This window comes from Equus przewalskii, chromosome 1, assembly GCF_037783145.1.
Source record: "Equus przewalskii isolate Varuska chromosome 1, EquPr2, whole genome shotgun sequence".
NCBI classification, from domain to species: Eukaryota; Metazoa; Chordata; class Mammalia; order Perissodactyla; family Equidae; genus Equus; species Equus przewalskii.
The window spans coordinates 97,872,274-97,894,440 of NC_091831.1; the positions used below are offsets into that span (position 1 = coordinate 97,872,274).

The 22,167-nt window shown below is 44.5% G+C and overlaps 1 protein-coding gene across 16 annotated transcripts in view; it reads left to right on the forward strand.

The window, feature by feature from the left end:
• The window catches only part of SV2B (synaptic vesicle glycoprotein 2B), a 194,417-nt gene that overhangs the window by 136,020 nt on the left and 36,230 nt on the right, over positions 1 to 22,167 (forward strand). For all 16 annotated transcript variants that reach the window (XM_070618414.1, XM_070618425.1, XM_070618471.1 and 13 more), the window contains 4 exons: positions 10,294 to 10,474; positions 10,809 to 10,960; positions 16,328 to 16,461; positions 17,600 to 17,689. In XM_070618414.1, coding sequence (XP_070474515.1) covers positions 10,294 to 10,474; positions 10,809 to 10,960; positions 16,328 to 16,461; positions 17,600 to 17,689 — 557 coding nt within the window. The remainder of the gene's footprint in view (positions 1 to 10,293; positions 10,475 to 10,808; positions 10,961 to 16,327; positions 16,462 to 17,599; positions 17,690 to 22,167) is intronic.

Sequence of the window (22,167 nt, forward strand, 5' to 3'; positions counted from 1 at the left end):
TGGATCACTGGATTGACCAAGTAGGGGTCACTAGCGATCTAGACAAGAACAGTTTTCTGAAGTGGTGAGGACTGAATCCTGCTCAAAGTGGGTGCAAGTGAGAATGGGAAGTGAGGAAATTGACTCAATGAACTTTACTGAAAAGGAAATAGAAAAGACACGTGTTGGGTCAAGAATGGAGAAACTGTATCATGTTTGTGTGTTGATGGAGATCATTCCATATAGATAAAAGAACAGCTGAGGAGGAGGAAGGTGAGAATTATGAAAGTGGTGTGCTAGGAAGGTGAGAGGGGATGGGAGTCTAGAGTGAGAGTGGACAGGTGAGCCTGACAGCTCCTCCACGGCAACAGGAATAAGGTGGAAGTAGAGGGGCAATTAGGTTGGTAGATAATGGTGGTAGGAACTGCAGGAGTTCTTTTCTGGTTGCTTCTGTTTCCTCAGTGAAGCGAGTTCATTACACTGAGGGTGAAGATGGGGAGGAGATGCTGGGAACTGAGAACAGCAGATAGGGCATGGGAGAATCATCAAGGAGACTGGGAAAGTGAATGGACTAGGGAATGAAGGCTGGCATCACCATGGGTCACCTTGAGGGTCTTGATCATGAATTTAAAGTGATGCCAGAGGACAACATTGTACGTGTCTCACCAGCCACGTGCAGCTACGGGGTACAGGGACAGACTGATGCAGAGTTAGACGTAAACAGAGTTGGAGAACATAACAAAATAAGAGGCACAAGGAAGTTGATGGTGTATGCAGGGAATGGTTATGATTCTGGTACATGAATTTAAGATCAGTGAAGAATGTGGTGAGGACAAGAGGCTAGTGAGAGACAGATCATATACATATCTATGAGGAATGATCATATCCAGGATGCCCACAGGGCCCAGGAGGCCTGTCAGAGATGTCGTACCTCTGTTGGCTTTAGCCCAGGTGACACCTCTTCTCAGCTGCTGTGGGAGATACCAAAGGGAAACTTTGCTTTTCTAAGACATCTCTAGAGTGGTAATATGTAAACAAGGTAATTTCAATGATCTCACAGCATCATCAAGAAATCTTTCTTAATGCCTCTTGTTTTTAGCCTGAGAGAAGATTAAGGAAAATGCCGGTTACCCCTTCACCCCAAGCTAGTGTAAGCCTTGGTCAGAAACCTCACTAGTGTCCTGAAGCCTTTCTGTTACAGTTGCTGCCACCACGGCTGTGGCCCTGTCTTCTACTCACCAAAGACATAGACGGGGATCTGGGATCTGGTCTCCTCACAGGCTCCCCTCTTGGTCCAGAATATTGCCTCATGGTTTGAGCTTGGTTATGCGTTGCCTGGGATGGTGAAGTCTCTACGCTGCCTTGCAGGGTCTTCAGTTTCCCATAAGTACGGTTGGAGAAAGAGTCCCTTTCTGATTTAAGGCGCTACCCTTACACTATCTTACTGAAGCAAGGGGCTTCTGTCCCTCAGACTTCCCAGTCTGTCTGCAGACTCCCACCTCTGGACCTGTTTTGGCCATACACAGAACCCAGAACTTCCAGGACGGGTGATTCTGCTCTTCCGTAGGGTGGTGGCTTCTCCTGAGCTGAACGGCTAGGCATGAATGAGTGTGTTACATCCTCAGACAGAGTAACAAATGCCTCATCCAGCCCTAGTGTCCTTGAACAGTGTTGGTGCATTTTTTCTTGTAAGCCACTCCATATTTTGAGGTATTGACAAATCACCCAACTATAAACCTAGATTTCTTCCATCAGATTTTGAAAACTTGATTTAGCTACTTCAGTAATTGCGGTCAAAGAGGAAAACTGAACTTCAGTTTCCTCATCTGTTAAATGAAAATATTAATACTTCCCTCACACAGTTGGAATGACAAATTGAAATTATTGTATGTGTTACCTAGCATAGCACCTAGTGCATGGTAAGGCTTAACGGATGCCAGTCTCTTTGTTCCTTCCTTTCTCCTCTCCACCATGGTTTCCTAATATCTTATGTGACATTTAGGAAAGAGTTCTAACTTTCAGTAGATTCATAAGTTAACCCACTTCCAAAGATTCACTTGCTTGAGTTTACGGGACACATGAAGAACTAGAAAAGTCCTACATGGTGATTGCCAGATTGGTTTCCACTAGACAAATTGTTAAAGCTAAACTTTTTCTGTGCTTAGTACCTAGACCCAAAAGAAAGTGTTTACTCATCCCAGAAGCTTCCAAACATCCAGATGTCGTATAAATAAAGTGCTTAGCTGACCTGCCCAAGGTGTCTGATCTCATAGGGGTGTGCAGATGGATACCCTGATATTCTTCCATGATTTAATACTAAAGCGAGTCTTCTCTAGGGGGTTCCCATATATGTTCAACCTTTATCACATTTACCACCTTATAGATCTATGAATCCCAGACCCGAGTCCAAGAGAATATTACCTTCAAGAAGGTATATTTGGTTGAATAATAAAGAAATGGAATGAAAATCGTTCAGTTGGGAGATGCTGATTTTTATCCCTGCAAAGCATAGGCATACAGTCAGATAAATATTTGAGTGGTTGCGGGAAAAGGGAGTTCAGAATCCCCCCAGGATAATTGGTGCATTTAATTTCTATGTATTCAAGCAAAGGAAAAAAAGTTAGAAATGGCTTCTTTGTTCTTGGTTAATTGCTAAATAAAAAAGATTGCCAGGCAGGGACCTCTTCTTTCACATCTCCGTAAAAGCCAGGGCACTCTCATTGTGTATCTCCTCAGCCTGCTGCCTCTGGTGCTGAGGGGGTATATTCTGTCTGTGTGAAAAGCGTCTCTAGAGATGGCGAGAGGTTTGTGATACGTACCAGGTCTCTGGAAGGAAATTTGGCATTGTGTCTTAAGAACCCGTTGTGTCTCATTGAGCCCCTTGGACCTCATGATTCCATTTCTTGGACTCAATTCCCAGCAAATAACCAGCAACACAGACAAGGACATATGCACAAAGATGTTCTTTGCTGAGTTATCTATCAAGTGGAAAAAGTAGGTTATGAAACTTCCCATACAGGATGGTCTCAACCATGTAGCTGTATGTGTACAAGGACAAAGAATAAAATATGCTAACAATAGCTATCTTTGAGTGGTGGTGTGATGGATAGTTTTTGCTTTGCTTTTGATAATTTTTTGGATTTTCCTACAGTGAATATGGATTATTTTAATATTATTTATTTCTTGAACAAATATTAATGGAGTACTTACTATGTGCCAGTCTCTGCACTAGGTGCTAGAGACACACTGGGGTCTCCATGCCAATGGACCTGACACGGTCCCTTCCTCCAGGAGTTTATATCAAAGGAGTTTGACAAACGCTGAACCAAGAAATATATAATAGCAAATAGATATATGTGATATGAAGGAAGGAATACCGTGTTGCAGAAAGACTAGTGGGGACCAGAATTTTGTTTGGAATAGAGGTCAGCAAACCATGGCCCATGGCCTGTTTTTATTTTTACATTTTTAAAGGATTGTAAAGAAAAAAAGGAAAAAGAAGTTGTCATAGAGACCATAGGGCGTCTACAAAGTCAATTATTTACAGCTGAAACATATCAGGTGTACATCATTATATTTATTCTGTGGCCCGTTACAGAAAAAGTTTGTTGAGTACTATTTTGGGACAATGTCTCTCTAAGGAGATGACATTTAATCTAGGAATTTAAGAAATGTAAGTGTTAGCAAAAAAAGTGTTTTTTCCCTCCGAAGTCTTGTTAGAGGAAACTTGAAAAATTTTTTAGTCAAAAAAAGCTTTTTATTGACATCTGGCTGCTTCTCCAGGTAGGAGAGAAGGAGGTACATTTAAAGGGCATACTACTATAAATAAGTTTATTCTGCTAGTCTCCATCCTCTTTCTTCAAATTCTTTTATTATATAGTTGGTTTGATTTTAAAATACCACCAACTTATTTTCATTTTTCTAATCCTGTGGCTTTCTCAGGTCACAGCCAATTCTAAGCTGTGCTGCTTATAACAATAGCGACTTTTATTAATTGTGCATTTACCTTTGTTCCTGGCGTCCTGCTAGATACTTTGAACCCTCTGTCCTATATAATCCTAACAACTCTGCAAGATGAGTGCTATCATCTGAATTTTACAAAGAAGGAGCAATGATCAGAGAAGCTGCATGGGTTGCCTGTGGTCATGCTGCTGGTCATCCGTGGAGCCAGAACTGCCACCCAGATGTCTCACCCTCCACTGGGCTTTCCCTTGTATGGCACCTATCAGTGCAGGCTCTTCCCTCTTCTGAGGAGGGGTATTCCATGTCCTTTGTGGGGTCATCACCCATTAAATGTCCTTCTCACCCCACCACATCCACTTCCCTTCACCCCCATTTCCCTTACTCTGCAAGTAGCAATCATGGTTTTTAATCTCTCTCAACAGCTCAGTATATTAGGGGGACATTTCCTTAATATGCCGCTGAGCTTGTTGAGTGGGATTGAAGGATAATAGATTTTCTGGCCTTCTAACTAGTCCCTTATCTGCTTCATGCTAAAGTAATTTTTGATAACTCCATTGCATTCTAATTTTCCAAATTTATTGTCTTAATTTCTTCTGCTAAAGACAGATTTTAAATGAGTTTAATAGCACAGCCATTTCAGAAGCGTCGTTAATTTCATATTTCTCTTCTCTATCCATAGGCTCATCTTTTCTCCATTCTTCCTTTTCAGAGCCTCCCCAAACAGTGGAGAGGAGGAAAGGCTTCTTCCCTCTACTCTCCTAGGTTCAGTGGCTGGGGCTCCTGTGAATTAAATGGACAAAAATCAGATTAACAGAGAAAAGAAGAGTTTATTAACATGTGCAGTGCACATACATATGAGTAACTCAAAGAGGTGGTTAGAACTCAGGCTAGATAGCGTCTTCACAAAGAACGATAAATGTGTAGACAAGTGACAAGACTAAGGAAAAGGGTTTTAGTCTTCCCAGGGTGGCAAACTGTGGGGAGTTGAATATATGGGGCCAAGTGTTTGAAGTTAGAGTGGCTTTAGTAAGGTCTCTTATGTAGATTCCTCCTGGTGCTATGTCTGGGCTGATAAGAGTCTCTGGTGATTGAATCTGAGCTTGCTTTTAGGCAAATGTAGGGGAGGGCCCAGAGCGTTTTTCTGGAGTCTGCTCTTTCTCAACTGTCTTCAGTTCAAAATAATCCTGCTACCAAAGTGGCATGTTTTGGGGGAGCATATTCTGAGCCCTTACAAGAGCATTTTGAGAAGCTCTTCTTGTTCTTTCTAGTTCCTTCTTTGCCTTGGACACTGATGTTTGGTAGCAAAAGCACCAGGCTCAGAGCCAGGCGACGAGAAGTGCAGCGCCAGCAGATCCTGGGCCAGCAGAGAGGTTCCTGGAGAGTCGCTGACCTTCTCTGGGGCTCAACCTCCTGGTCTAGTAAAGCGAAGTGGCTGGATTCAGGCTTTAAGCTCTAAGATTCATCAGTCTGCCTCTGTGTCTGGATTGGTCAGGGTGTAGTCAGGAGACAGAAATCATACCAGATATTGGAACAGAGAGAATTTAATATAGAAATTATTAACTGGATGAGTGAAATGTTTTTAAAAAGCATACTGAGGTCATGAATGCAGGGAACAGCTGCCACGCCTAGGACTGGGGAATAAAGGGAAGAGATTGGAATTATTATAATTTAGGAGCTCAGAGAAGGGGCCCCATGGAGCTACAACTCAGATCTCTGGAGAGGGGGCCCTGGCTGGCTGGTGCTGGTGTGGGACAGGAGGGAGGGGCAGGATGTGGCTGGTTCTTCTGATTGGATCCAGCTGCTCTGTGGACAGGCACTGCTGCTACCAGGTGAGGAAGTATTGCTCGGGTAGACCTTACAGGAATAGAAAGCACGGGTCCTTTCTTCCTTCTCCAGCCTTTAAGTCTCTCTCCAGTGCCCTGTGTTGGCAGGGCCTGGCAGGGAGCCACCAGCAAAGCACACATGTGGTTTGTGGACGAACTGAGGACTAGATGGGTGGCTTCAGAGCTGAGACACAATAGCTTAATAGCCTGCACCATGTTCATTGCTAAGATTGCAAACCGGTGGCCTAGAAGCCACTTATGGCCACATATGGTCCACAGACATGTCTTGTGTGGCTCTTGCAATAGTTTAATCAGAACTTTGTGTCTGGGCTTATTTTGTTAATCTGAATGTCTTCTTCTTGGGGAATCCACAGAACTTCATCTTTCATGATTTATATTTTTAAAAAGCAAATAAATGGGAAGGCAGCTTGGAGACTAGCCAGCACAGTAATCAGTTTACCAACATGGTGGTAAGGCCCTGGGAGGGGGAGAGGCTTTTCCTCCAAATCACCCAGCTGGTGAATGGGATCTTTGGGTTCCAAGGCCAGGATTCTCGCCACTAGCCCTCACCATGTTTCCAGGCAGATGGGTGTGCTCCAGCCTCTCACTGCTCAAAGTGTGGTCTGTGGACCAGCAGCACCAGTCGTGTTAGAAATGCAGAATCTTAAGCCTTACTCCTGACCTACCGGATTGGAAAATCAGAATCTGATTTTAGCAAGATAGCTTCATGATTTGTGTGTACAGTGAAATTTGAGAAGTGCTGAAACTGGCTTTATTGAAGTGAAAAAATAAATAAATGAACTTATCTGGTGCTAGTGTTTTCCTCTAGCGTGGGGCCAGGGTATAGGGTGTAAAATATTGGTTCTTGGTAAATCTCCTGACCATTCCTCTATTTCCCCTCTTCCCTTACTCCCAATTTATAGGGCCACACACATGCATGCAAATACCCCACCCCCGACACACATAACCACACGTGCATGTACTCATACATATGCATGCATGCTCTCTCTCTCACGCACACGCACACACACCCTATGAGCCATTTCTGATCTGGCCTCTGTCCTGCCTTCCAGCCCGAATCCCTCACCAGGTTTCCCACCATGCTCTCCTCACACTGAACTACTTGCAGGTAGTTGCCCAAACACATCGGGCATCCTTTTTGGCTCTCTGTCTTTGCACATGCCGTCTGCCTCTGCCTGTGATACACTCCCCCCATCACAGAGATGGAGACCTGACTAACTTCTGTTTGTTCTTCAACAACAGCTCAATGCTTTTCTCTTGGAGCCTTCCCACATGGAGGGAGGTGTGTCCAAGCTGCGTGCCTTCTCCGTGTTTCTACAATACCTGTCATAGGCCTGTATTGGAGCTCTTTTTCTCACCGGGAGATAATCACAGACTTTATTGTTTATCTCCTTGAATGGAAGGAACCATGCTCCACTTAGCAAGCAGTCCTGGGGATGAGCAAATGATGAAAGAATGAACTAAGACAGAGCTAAGAAGTCTGAGCAATGGTTATCTATAAAGAGCAGTAAGTGTAGTTGTTGAAGCATCACCTCTGAAGTCAGAACTACTCACTCAAAGTCTTGGTACCTCCACTAGTTGTATGACCTTGGGGAGCTTCTTTACATCTCTGTGAATCAAGTTCCCTGTATAAAACAGGGATAATAATAGTATCTACTTCAATGGGTTGTTGCAAGCATTAAATGGGGTCAGCAATGCCTGTGAAATGCTTGACAAGGAGTCTGTCTAGTGGGTAAATGCTCACTCTATGTTTGCTATTTTACTGCTATTATGTGATATATTAGGCTCCTTAAGGTTGTTAGGCACTTACTGTGCAGTTATCTATTGCTGTATAACTCAGTGGCTTAAAGCAACCATAGCATTTACTTTGCTCATGGATCTACAGTTTGGGCAGGACTCTCTCCCTCTTTCCCTCTCTCCCTCTCTTCCTTCCTTTCAACGTCTGTTTCTTTATTCCAGATGTTTATTGACCAGGTGTCATGGGATATTGGAAATTCTTGGCAAATTCTTGGAAGCTGAGGCCAAGAACAGTTGAAAGCTGAACAGACCTAACTTGGAAAAAAATTCTCTTCCTGCTCTGGTCTAGAAGTTTAAATTACCAAGTACGAGGAATGATGTACTGTGAGTTGGGCTGGTGATGATATCCCAGGGGTCTATCTTGAGGTCGGAGAGGAAGAGCAGGTTATTTCAGATGTGGCTATCTCAGATATTGTCTAAATCAGAGGAAGCAGAGCCCAGTTCTTTCCTGGGGAGGACCTGGTTGGGCATGGGCAGAGGACTTTTCCAATTGGTTGGAGCATCAGATGATGGTAGGAAACTAGCATGGGGACCAGGATCTCAGGACAAAGCCAGTCAGGCAGCATAGTATCACCAGGTGAGAGTAGTGGGGAGGCTGCAGCCTGAGGCTCACTCAGATTTTCTTGGTGGAGATGAGTCATGGTTCATTTTTCATGGAGCTGGATCATGGCGACAGAAGATGGCTTTAAGATACTCTCATCAGTGAGTAAGGTGATCCTGCTAGACATAACACTCAATGGCTCAGACCTGGGAAAGACTAAGTCTGCAGGGAAGCAGATGTTGGAAACGCTTGGTTGATCAGGGCTGATTCAGGCAGATAAACTCATAGTCTAGTAGGGAACACTGACCCACACATTATTACAATACAGTATGACGCATGCGTGAGTTGGATTTGCAAGTCTTGACTCATTTTCTCAAACACAAGTGTCAGTGACTTAAAATTGTGGGAAATTGCTTACTACATTTTCTGAGCTGTGAGCTGGGAAACTGTTTAAATAGAATGGGAAGACCTCTCTCCATCACTTCTCTGGGCATCTTCCAATTTTTGGAGAAACCTCAGGTCCAGGAGCATGGGTTCAGCAATGTCCCCTAGAGAGCCCCATGTTTGGCTCCCTTTGAGTCTTTGTCCAAATTTCGCATCTTGGTGGGGGCTTCCTGAACCACCTTATTTAAAATTGCCATCTACCTTCCACCCTGGCTCTCGCTATTCCCCTCCTCTGCAGTGCTTTTCTCTATAACTCTTATCAGTAACCCAGGTACTATATGTTGTACTCACTTATTTGTTTATTATCTCTTTTCCCCATCTAACATGTAAGCTCCTCAAAGGCAGAGATTTTCATGTGTTTGTATCCTGCTGTGTCCCCAGTAATGAAAACACCGCTTACCTAATAACAGACATTTCGTAAATACTTGCAGACTCATAGGCTTGTTTCATGAAGTGACATCATATAGGGAAAAGAAAAGAGAAATAACATATTTCGTGACTGTGAGCTAAATAGAGATTAAAAGTTACAATGCAGGTGAGCGAGGAAAATCCTATTTAGTGAAAACCATTCATGATACCAAAGTTATTTCTTTTCAGAGGATAAAACAATAAAAGAAGGAAGTCTGTCACAGAAGAAGATAAAGCAGAGCGTAGTCAAATTTCTCTTTTTGGGAACCTACCTTCAGTTGGATCAACCAGCAAATTGAAGCTCTGCTCTAGGTCGAACCTTCTCAGCACATATCTGCATAAATAAAGCATCTGCAGGTCCAGGAGAAGCTTCCTTTCTGTGAAAGAGGATTTGTGTTCATTGTTTGATTTACAGTCGAGGCTGGGCAAAAGGATACTTAGATATAATTTGTATTCAATATTTTCTCTGCATGAAAGACATTCTGAGAAATTTCCTTCATGGGCTTAGTAAAGATCTATTAAAATAATGTAGGTACTTAGCATGGTCATTGATAATGGGTAAGCACTCAATATTTAACAGGAAAGAATTATCCATATGCTTCTGGAGATTTGCCACCTCTGTGAGGATGCTGGTTTTCACTGGAACACCATAAACGTGTCTACAACAATGTATTTATATGATATCTCAAATTAACTAATTTTATCATAAGGCAAGCAGTAGTTACATGTGTTCAAGAAAGGGCAGCTCGTTGCTACTCTCTTCCACATTCCACTAAGAAACATGAACACTGGCTGTAGCTTGTAAAGGTCCTTCTTGGGTATTTTTTATAATAGCTGATCTTGATTGCAATCTTGTTGTTTTTCACTTGCACCATTTTCGCCCCTCCTAATGTTCCTCATACCTGCTTTGCTATGGTTTTCCCTGAAATTTTTCTCTTTAAACACAACCCTGCAGGTAAGGACACTTTTTTTTTTGCTTAACAATAAAATGACAGCATTACCCTCCTCTGTGGATTCTGCATCTAAGAGGAGTCTTTAAGAAAAGTACATCATCCCGCTTGTGGTTGATCTATTTCAGTACGTGTACATATGTGTAAACCTGGTGAGTCTATTTTTTTTGAATAGCATTTCTAAGATGTCACATTTGGATAGCACTTCTAATTTGCCACCGACATCTGTTACATTCCACCCTTTATGGCTGTGACACGGAATTTCCAGGATGCATAAAAATAGACGTTGAATTTTCTAAAACATCACATGGTCTCTAATGTCTGTCTACTCTCTCCTCCCTCTCCCCTTTCTCTCTTCTCTTCAAAGGGCTCATAGTCTACCTAGGAATGATGGCAGGGGCCTTCGTCCTGGGGGGCCTGGCCGATAAGCTGGGGAGGAAGAGAGTCCTCAGCATGTCGCTGGCTGTCAACGCCTCCTTCGCTTCCCTCTCCTCTTTCGTGCAAGGATATGGCGCCTTCCTCTTCTGCCGACTCATCTCAGGCATAGGGTAAGTAATTGCAAAGCCTCAGCTGGACCCTCCCAGACCAATGGTCCATCCGTTCTGGTACTCTTGCTCTGAGTGGTCCTCCAGAAAACCTTGGACTGGGTATTTTGTTTGACTTCCAAGATACTGTATTAAAGTTGAAGCTTAGAAAGGGGTTAGGTTGCAAAGTCAGTGTATATGGTGAAAATAACCCAACACCTTGTTGGCTGGTCTTTCAAATTCACTGAGTTGTTTTACCACAGAGCCTAAGACTGGGCTATAAGGCAACTTGGTTTCTGCTATGACCATTTTTAGTGTATGACTTGCTTTTTTTCTTTTTGGCATTTTCTCTCTGCAGTATTGGGGGCGCTCTGCCCATTGTGTTTACCTATTTTTCTGAATTCTTGTCTCGGGAGAAGAGAGGAGAGCACCTCAGTTGGTTGGGCATCTTCTGGATGACTGGGGGCATCTATGCATCTGCCATGGCCTGGAGCATCATTCCACACTACGGTGAGTGCACTGGCTTAAAGAAGCCCAGCGGCCCCTGTTTCTATGGCAGCTGCATCTGAACAACATTTCCTATCCACAGTCTCATTCCTCATACTCACACACATTTTCTGTGTATGATCCTGGTCTTTCTAAAGAACTTCCAACACTGGAGACACATTGCTGGTTTCGATACACATGTCTTTCTGGAAATAATACAGTCTGTCCTCTCTCTCTCCCTCTCTTCTTTTCTTTCTTCTTTCCTTCCTTTCATTTGAAAGCATTGCAACCTTCATCTCCTCCAGCCTTCCTCCCCTGGGTAAGTTAAGCTCTGGTACCCCAGTTTATAGTGGATGTAACAGAACCCAAGAGAAGTTGGTGACATGGCTAAGGTCATGCCCCTGGCGTGACCTTGAATCCTGGTGCCCAACCCCTACCCCTGTGTGGCAGTCCACTCTGGTGCCTGCCCTCACTCTCGTTTGGCTGCAGAAGGGAAACAGCCCTTACAAGGTCTTGGTTTCAGCCGGGGCAATTTTATTATCCTGGATAATTGCAAAAACTGGATTCTCTGGACAGAGATCTGGCAACATTAACTTTCACAATTGGTTTTGTCAAGAGTAAATTAGGGAGAAGGCAGCAGTCTTGAATTCGATTGTGCCTTTTGAGTATCCTGGGCAATGCCATCTCCATCCTTCAAAACCATTTTCCATGAACCACCAGTTATGGGTGTAGGCTTTGCCATCATTTAGAATTCTGCAGACAGATGGGAGGAGCAGACAACGGCCCCTGCAGCTAACCAACACTTCTCTACCCATTCACCTCCTTGGTGTCCTTGTTTTAAATCCGACCCTCTCTGTGTGTTCTGAGCTAATGGATGCTCCATATATATCTTTTTAAGAAGACGCTTGGGTGTAGACATTGTCTACTGTATTAGTTGAGAAGATGCTAGGTGCATTACCCTGATAACCTGATAAACCCTGAAATCTCAATGGTTTGACACAGTAGAGGCACAGGAGTGCCTCCTGTAAAGTCTGGCTGATGTTTCTGATCTGCAGGGGGCTCTGCTCCGTCAGGAGTTTCTGGGGTCTCCCTTCCAGCATGTGATTCTGCCATCTTCAGCGAGTGGCTTGGAGGTCTCCAGGGTGGGGAAAGAGCGTGAGCAGTTGTGTGTGGGTGGTTTTGAAGGACAGGCTAGGAAGTGGAGCATATCCTCTCTGCTCACATCCCATTGGCCCCAAATCTGTAATATGATTACACCCTCCTGCAAAGGATGCTTGGAAACATAATCTAGTTATGTGCCCAGAAAGTAGAGGAAATGGCTTTGGGAACATCATGGAATCTTTGCCATATCTAGTATTTGAGAACCCACTGGATTTTGTAGCAGAAACAGAAGAAATCTGAACATGGATCATGAAATAAAGAGTTGAAGAGTTTTCTAGATAATTCTGTCACCAAAAGTGGTTCTCCATAATTTTAGATACAAAATTGTCTTACTCCTAGTTTCAGGCTCTGCCCTCTACCCTTCACGCAAACACACACTTTAATTATCCATATGCTATGCTGTTGGTTATATGAGTCTGAGGAATTGCTTTTTTTTCCTCACAATACTTGCTATAGTATCATTTCCCCTGTTAACTGATCCAAATGGGTGAACACTAAGACATTATTTCCACATTTGAGTTAAGTGAGTAAAAAACCTTTTTGGGGAGGGAGACAAATAAAATCAGACTAAAAGCTGAGTCAGAATAGTGGTGCTGTGTGATCTAGGACAAGTCACTCCATTTTGTCCAGCCTTGGTTCCTTCACCTGTAAGATGGAGGGAGGAAGGGAGCAAAGAGAATGGACTGTAGAGATCTGTGCCAGCCTAACATTCAGCAGTTCTTGGGATGCAAAGAGAAATGACGAGAAAATTTTTGAGATGATTCTAGTACTCAGGCTAGCTTCCCTTCTGGCAGCATTATTAATGCTAGACCTTCTGTTTGTAGACTGCTTATTCCATGAGGGAAGCACGCCTCACACCTGACCAATGAGCAAAGGTCTTTAGCTTCCCTCTGATTGGATCAGCTTAGGTCATGTGCCCACCTCAGCCAATCACTATACCCCAGAGGATCCAAAGCCCGAATGGTTTCGATGTACTTCTTTCTGCATCCCTGGTACCCAAACCACATGTTTGCAACACTGTGGAGAAGCAAGGATGGGAGGGATGTTGTGAGGGGAGCAACCCACAATAGTTGCTACAAACTGCATAATTTTTTCACTTCACTTTACACACACAGACACACACCAACGTCTGGATGTCTGGTTTCCAAGAAAGGAACTAAAGAATTCAGATTGGGAGCACGTTGACCAAGACCGAATGGGATGCCCGTGGCAGAGGCACCACATGGCTGCTGGCTGACCTCTGCTGGCTGACAGAAGGGCTTGTGGTTAAAAATTTTACCTCAAGTGGGCAGGCTTTCTTCGTATTTGTATGCCTGTATCAAATCTGTGACTTTTACATTCCATTTTAAAATACAGGCCTCTGGGAAGACTGGCCTTCATTGAAACAGTCATCAGCTTGGGGGAAACCCATCCTAGAAATATGGTAGACCAGCATCACAGTATAACAGGAGTGATTATTTATTTTAAGCCTTATTTTACCAGAATCAGATGTTTTGTCCACAGTGAACCAGACATTTGACAATATTTCTCAACATGCCTAAGATGTTAATCCTCTAACACCCCCTCCGCCCAGCAGAGACAAATGCAAGGGTAACTACAGAAAGGAGATGATGTGATGGGAGGCTTGCGCAACCCATTTAATTGCTTTTGCAGGAATGAAGTGATGGGAGGTCTTGGCGCCAGGAATTTGGGAGACTGAGTCATTGAGAGAGAAAATTACAAAACTCAGAATGTTTTCCTGGGAATTCATGGGCACGGCCCAGAAAAAATGGATATATTATGGAAGATTAATTCCCATTGTAGTCAGCTCCACCAGTTGTTTGTGAAATCCTCATGGAGAAAAGCAGGGCGAGCTAAAAGATCAGTGAACAGAACAATCCCTGTCTCCAAATTAATAGTCGCTCCATATATTTGGAAGCACTTCGCTGTTTAGTTTTATTTAATTTAAGGCCCCAAAGATGTGCCTAATGGATGTGATAAGCGCAGATTACTAAAATCACCATAAAACCCGTAGAGGCATGAGAGAAAATGGATTTTGGATAATTTATATGTATTATCATAAAGGCAAAAATCTTTCTGAGGCAGAATATATTATAAAAATACCTACTTCTGCCCCTTTTCCCTTGTGACCACAGGAGTTTGTTATGTAGCTGTGATCAACTTCACTTCTAATTACGCCACAATAGCTTTTGGATATGAGCTGAGAATGTGTAAATATTACTATACTTTTATCTTCCTCATTCTAGTGTCACTCCCAGGAGAAAGGAAAGGCTTTTTAGTTAAAATTAAATGAACAAACAGACCCCAGTGACATGGGAAGCAGGAGGCACCATGCTGTGCAAAAAGAGATTTGAGTCTGATGGAGAACGTTGGGTGACATGTGGGTTGTGTCCTGTGGCCAATGTGTCAAAGCAACCACAGTCCCACATTTTTCCACCTGGGATTCCCTGTGGCTAGTCCTTCCATTGTGCAAATCGAGTAAGAAATAGCTGCAGAAAAAGCAGATATTGGTTAGGCCTTCACTGCACGTAGAATAAATTGAACCGCGATGGGGAGTAATGGAGAATTCAGGACATAAACTGCTCCCCTCCGGAGTTGGCCATATGGTATATTTTTAAGTAAATGGAATAGAGATTTTGCATCCAAATAATAACCACTGTCTGAACTTTAGAAAATCAATGTTTATTTATATGCTTTTGTCTTTTTAACAAATACTTGTGGAATTGTCTTCAGAGATGGAGCGGCATGAGAAGATTAGTCTCTTTATTTTATAACCTTGGCTTTTTTTTAAAAAACACAGACACAATTCTTTTGCTGACCTTTACCGATATTCATCTATTTTACTCAAAATCTCTGGCACTAAATGTCATGTAGCTTTTCTAAAAAAGTCAAATCTACCCTCAAAGCTGGTGAATTATTATTGGTTGCTGGGAGCTTTCCCACATAGCAAATCTGTGGAGGTATCATGACCTGCAGTCTACAGCTGTGAAAACACACCGACACAATAACGGTGTGAGAAAGCCAGGATTTACAAAAGTCCAGCCTTTTTCCACTGTGTAATGTTCCTCAGAAGAGGAAAATTTGCTCCCCATGAGGCTATTCAGGATAATGTTTTGTAGATCCTGAAGGCAGTTTCTGAAAATGAATCTTAGGAATGCTTTGAATAACGACAGCTGAGTAGGAGCTGGTCACCTCCCAATTTCAATGATGGTAGAAATCTTTTAAATATAGAAGTTCAATTCTTTTAAATTGAAAAAAATTCATACTATGACTGACAGTGTTTTTCAAAGTGTGCTCCTGAACCCTGTGCATTGGAGTCACCTGGAGCTGGTATTACCCTTTGACCTGGGGAAGAGGGATCTCTGATTGAAACCCTGGGTCATATAAGGCCCTGCTTTGCTCTCCTCCAGCCACACCCCTTCCCATGAGGCAAGGGATCCCCGAGATCATGACCACCCGCTTCATCCAGATCACCCTCTCGGTGCTCAGGACCCAGGAATTCCCATTAAATTCAAGGGATCAGACAAGGACACCCATTCTCACCATGGTGGTGTGAGTGTGTGTCCACACCTGTCACATGAGGCCCCTCACTCTGCAGGAAGGGCGGGGCGAGGGAAAAGAAGGGGGTCCTGCCAGGGTGGGTTCTGTGTAATTCTGGGCCTGGCCTTCCAGCTTCTTATTTGTCAAGGCAGAAGGATAGAACATCTCTTATGTAACAGCTTGTTAATGTAGATTTTAATGAATATATAGAAATATGGTGTGTTGCCTCTATCTGTACTCCTACCCAAGTCCCTATAAATGTCAGTCCAGGCCTATCTAGGGGTTGTTAAAATGCAGATTCCCAGCACCTATCCTTGACTTTGGAATCAGAAGCTTTGGGGGCACAGCTGGGGAGTCTGCTTGTTAACCTGTGCCCCAGGGGTTGCTCTTGTGCCCTATAGTTTGAGAGCCAGTAGCCAGTGTCTCCCCATCCCCCTTTTTTTGTGAGGAAGATTGGCCCTGAGCTAACATCTGTGGCAGTCTTCCTCTATTTGGTATGTGGGTTGCCACCACAGCATGGCTGGATGAGTGGTGTAGGTCTGCACTTGGGATCCAAACCCGTAAATCCAGGCTGCCAAAGTGGTGTGTGCTGAACTTAACCACTACACCTCTGGGTTGGCCCCTTGAGCCAATATCTTTAATGTCACTCTAAGACCACGTGTCTGAAATCCTCTGCCTGCTTCCTCACAGGATGGGGCTTCAGCATGGGCACCAATTACCACTTCCACAGCTGGAGAGTGTTTGTCATCGTCTGCGCTCTGCCCTGCACTGTGTCCATGGTGGCCCTGAGGTTCATGCCAGAGAGCCCAAGGTTTCTGCTAGAGGTGAGTCAGCCCCCCTCCCCCTACATTGCCCTGGGAGAGTGACGGCACTGAGACAGGAGCTAGTGCTGCTTTCTCAGCCCCTGAGTCTTGCCTCCTCTCCTGCTTGCATGTTGCAAACCCCCCCATGTTGGCCGACCTGGCCCGTCTATAAATCGGGCTCCATTGCTCTCTGTGATGGTTGCATGCCCTGGATGGACTCTCAGAGCTGGAGGGGCTCAGGAGCTCACTGAGCACCCAGCAGCAGGACTGTTCCCCAAGGCTGGGTGGAGGTGTGGGGTGCCCTCCTGGGGCCAGATGCAGCAGGGAGTTTTTTTAACCAGCGGCATCTCGGAAGTTGCCCTTTATTGCAGATCAGTTTCCCCAGGCTGCTGTAACAAAAGACCACAAACGGAGTGGCTTAGAGTAACAGAAATTTATTGGCTCACAGTTCTGGAGGTTACAAGTCCCAAATCAAGGTGTCAGCAAGGCCACGTGCCCCCGAAAGCCTGTAGGGGACTCCTTCCTTGCTCTTGGAGCTTCTGGTGGTTTGCCCTCAATTTTTGGCGTTCCTTGGCTCGCAGCTGCATCACTCCAGTCCCTGCCTTTGTCACCACATGCGTTCTCCCTGTGTGTCTCTGCAACTTCACATGGCCGTCTTCTTACAAGGTCATGAGTCATATTGGATTAGGGACCCCCCCCCCTCCTCCAGTAGGACCTCAGCTTAACACAATTAATTACATCTGTAGCAATGCTATTTCCAAATAAGGTCACGTTCCGAGGTACTGGGGGTTAGGACTTCAACATATCTTTTTTGCTGGGGACGCCATTCAATCCATAGCATGTTGCTTCTTTGCTTTACCTCGTTTGTCAGGAACATGGCTCCCACCCAGCCATCTATTCAACCTTACAACTACGAGTAGTTACTCATAATGTATGGTGACGGTAATATGTAGCATTTACACCTTGAAGGCACAATCTTACTATCCTTCTAAGGTGGACTCGGGACAGAAACTTGTCCTCGTCTTTCACAAGCCCTAGATAGTAATGAGTCCATGTCTAATGGCCTCAGGCTCAGGTGCCAGCTCTCCCTTGGGTTTGTAGGAATTCCCATCCTTAATCAGCAATGGATTTTTCATGTCTCTTTCCTTGGTTTTACCAGATGGGCAAACATGACGAAGCCTGGATGATTCTCAAGCAAGTGCATGACACCAACATGAGGGCTAAGGGGGCCCCGGAGAAGGTGTTCACGGTGAGTGAGGGGTCACCTCTGCCAGCAAGAGGGGGGCATCTCTTCTTTACTGTTTTGGTTTGCTAAAAATTATTACATAAGCACATCACAGAAAATTTGTCAAAAGGAGAATAAAAGCCTTGACATTCTCATTACTGTGTCATAATTATCCTTTGCATTTTGATGAATATCTTTCTCGGTACTGCTAATTGTTAAAAAACAACAGAAAAACTAGCTGTGTTCATGTGGGGTAAGCATATGTACACATATTTACATATACATGTGATTTAAGAGTACTCATAAGCATTTTATATGTTGTCTCTTACTGGTCATAACCATCCTTTTAATGAACAGTACTGTTAGGAACATTAACCCGTGTCCCTAACGTTAGAGATTTATTTTCTTGTTCCTATAAATATTGCTGCAACAAACCTTCTCATGCACATAATTCCTTCTCTTTCACCTTCTGGGTTTCTTTTTTAAGAGTAGACTCCTAGAAATAAAATAAATGACTGGCTCAAGGAGTGTGAGTATTTAATAGCTCTTGAGATATATTGCCAAATTATGTTTCAGTGGGGCTGTACCAGTCTACAGTGCCACAATCAACAGGATACCCATGTCTCTGCACCCTGACAGCATCCTAGCTGTTAGCCTAAATTTTGTTTCTTTCTAGTTTAAAAAGTGAAAGACTAGTAAATGGAAATTTCCATGAAGATGTCCTGTTAGTTACCGGGATGGGTGCTCCTGCCCATCAAGCTCTGTGGCCAATGAGGAGGAATGCCCGCTGCAGGCATCTCTGCGTACCAGTTTGCATAACTTCCTTTTGGAGCAACTTCACATCCATTTCCCCCGAGGAAGACTTCCTGGGTTAACACTCACCTACTCTGACTCACTGCTTTGGTGTCTTTGGCTTCCATAATTTGAGTCTGGTGTAAAATGCTTGTCCTTGTTAACCCATTGCTTAAAACCCCTGATTCTCAGGCAGGACCACATGGCAGCTAATTTGCAACATGGGGCCAGACAGTCTGGATCGAAATCCCAGTTTTGGCACTTTCTAGCTGTGTGGCCTTAGCCGAGGTACTCTCTGTGCCTCAATTTCTTATTGGGGAAAAAAGGGATAATAATGTCTTTAAATATGGTTATGGTAAAGATTAATAAGGGAGATTAACCTAAAACCATGCCTAACTTGGAGTAAGGGCTGCATAGATGTTAACTAATATTCTAAAATGTTGTGATATGTTTTCGTAAATTAACTCAAGTAATAAAGTTTATGGAAAGCTGCTCAATGGCATATTTCCCTAATTCCAATGCTTCTAGAATTACCCAAAATATGGGGCCAGTGCTTTTATCACAAACATTTATTAAGAAGCACAATTAACAGAAATGCTGCAAATGAAAGATGTTAAGGGTGTAGATGGCTCTCCCAACCCCCATCCCCATCACTCTGTGTGATGGATTGTAATGCTGCAGCTTGACTGCAGGTGTGGGTACCAGATGTTAGCAGGGGCTCCCTGTCCACTGGGATCTGGGTGTGCTTGCTCAGTCCTGCCCTCCACCCCCCACCCATTCCATAGCCTGCTCTCTGAGCTCCTGCTTATTCACTGTCTTCTGCCTCTGCCCCCAGCCTCTGAATCCACATCTGCTGGATTCATTTTCTATCACATCAACCTGGTATGAAACACACACATACACAGACATATTAAGATACACAGACACACGTGCACAGACACACACACACACACACACACACACATATATATACAGACACACACAGACACAGACACAAAGACACAGACTCATACACACATACACACACACACACACACACACTTACAGAGTACACAGCCTTCTCCTTCTTTTCTCCCTGCCGCGTCCTCCTCCTCTTTTTCTCCTCTTTAATCTCCATCTCCTTTCCCCATACTCTCTAATCTTCTCCCTCCGGAATAAAACAAATTCTTCTGCTTGGCTCATGCACAGTAGGTTCCTGGTCTTTCAAGTTGGAGTGGCGTCTCCCTGGGATTCTCCCACACCTCAAGCACTTCATTAACATATTTATTCCAAACACGCCTGGAGCTCTCCTAAGAGGGGTCCTGCTGGATAGATTACTCGCCACTTCACTTGTGTGTGTGTCTCTGCCTTCCCCAGGTGACTGTAAACCCATCCCGACCTTCCCCACCCCCCACAGGGCAGTACCTTACACATAGTGGTTTTCCTAATGTTGCTTCTCGAAGGACCACTTCTCAACCAGCTGCATGGGCTTGCCTGACTGTAAGCCCCTTTCTGGAGAAGTGATCCCATGTTAACAACCCATTCTAACGTAGAAAGCCTAATTTTGAGGGATGAAATCCTAGCCTGGAAATCAGTAAAACCTCCAATTTTCAAAGGCAAAAGCAAAGCCTTTTTTCTTTGGGACCAGAGTCCTCGCTTGCCCCAGGAAGAGAGTCCAGGCAGAAGTCAGCGAGCATGGGGCTATGAAACACGGGCGTTTTGTCTCACACCAGCACCCATGCTAGTTACCTCGTCCTCAGACATAACCTTGCTTTTAGTGGGTTTCACTCAATGGGAAAGGGAATGAAAAAGGTTAGGCTCATTATTCCATACTGACTTGGTGACTGTATTAACTAAGTAGGAGTGGATGTCTGGATGGGCCAGGAAAAAAGAAAAGAAAAGGACCAACCGGAAAGTGTTGACTGACCTCAGTGAGCTGTGGCTGGTAGTCAGGCGTGAACACTCAGCCCCCTGGATGGGGTTTCGTGCTTTGCTCCTGTGCGCTGCCCTCATAACTGTGCTCAGCAGCCTGGAGGAAGAGCTCAGGGCGGGTCAGGCTCTCAATTGGTGGTGGGGTTCATGGTGAGTGCCGGATGCTGCCCTCCCCGCTCTTACCTTCCAGCTGATGGAGTTCAGGACATGCTACTGCAGAATATGGCCCCTTGGCATATGGAATATCTGGACCTGAAGGGGTTTGAGAGAACAGCAGAACCAGAAACGTCACTCTGACCTCTTCCCGCTCGCTCTTCTTCCCTGAAACAGGTCATCAATCTCCAGTGTGAAAGGTGCATCCCCCGTACCGGGGGGGAAAGAAGATGCTCTTATCAGCAGAGAAGGCTGTGTACACAAACCTGGTTAATCTAACTCTTATCATCCTAGTTACTTCTTCACCATTTACTACCCCTAGCCCAAACCCCTCTGTCTTGTCAGTTCTTCACAAATTTGTTTTTTCTTTGTTTAAAGGGTATAGAAGCCTCTTGCTCTGGTCACTTCTTCGAGTCTTCATTCCCTTGTGACGGCTCCCATGGACATGTGAAAATTCAATAAGATTTTCTTCTGTTAGTCTGTCTTTGTCAGTTGAATTTTCAGCCCCAGTCAGGGACCCTAAGAGGGTCAAGGGAAACTTTTTCCTCCCCTGCAGAGCCCTGGGTGTCACCAGCCTCATTCACTGCCTCATGAGCTCCTAACTGCCAGGTGGCAGCTGTCCCCTGTGAAACCTTTGGAAAGGGTCCCCTGGGAACCAGAGTTCTGCGGGGCTGGGTGAACACAGACCATCTTCTAATTTAGACTGAACTGAAGACAAGTATCCTAGTTAATTGTAAATTAGAGTAATTATGTTCGAAGTTGTCAACACACCCACTCCCAAATCCCTAGGGAATAGGGTGTTATTTTCCCTAGGAGCAAAGAAAAGAAAAATTTGCATTTGAGTGGCTAGTTTATTGCTTTGGAGTGTGGTTTTTAAGGTGCTTCCGGATTTGGGTCAGCCTTCCCTCTGGCCTCTTCTGGCTGCAGTCAGGGTGCATGGTATCCCCGGGTATCTGATAACAGGAAGCCCAGCTCCAGCCGGGGTTCTGCAGGGCCTGCTGTGTTGGCTCTGCGGTGGCGCCGTCTGAGCCCAGGTGGAAGAGCATCTGCAGAGCCCACGCTCCTGGGAATGGGAGGATAAGCTTGTACCAGATTCTCTAAGGGGTGCCTACATGGGATCCAGACTTCTGTGATGTTAATACCCATTAAGGATAGACTTGTGAACGTTAAGGTGGAGTCAGCTCTGCTGTGGGCAAGTCAAATATAAATGGGAATTCAGTGTATTATGGCCCACTGATTTCCCAAAGGCATGATTTTGTGAAGAGACTGATTCGTTTTGTCTGCAGTGGGACGAAGATCCCTGGGAGATGCTGTGTACGTTTTTGGTGAAGAATGACTGAACGAGGGACCGGCCCTGTGGTCAAGTGGTTAAGTTCACGTGTTGCGCTTCCGCAGCCCAGGGTTTTGCGGGTTTGGATCCTGGGCACGGACCTATCACTGCTCATCAGGCCATGCTGAGGCGGTGTCCCACACAGCACAACCAGAAGGACATATAACTAGAATATACAACTATGTGCTGGGGGGCTATGGGGAGAAGAAGAAAAAAAAGAAGATTGGCAACAGATGTTAGCTCAGGTGCCAATCTTTAAAAAAATAAAAAAAGAATCACTGAATGAGAGGGTCACCAAAGGCTCCTCTAGCCCTCC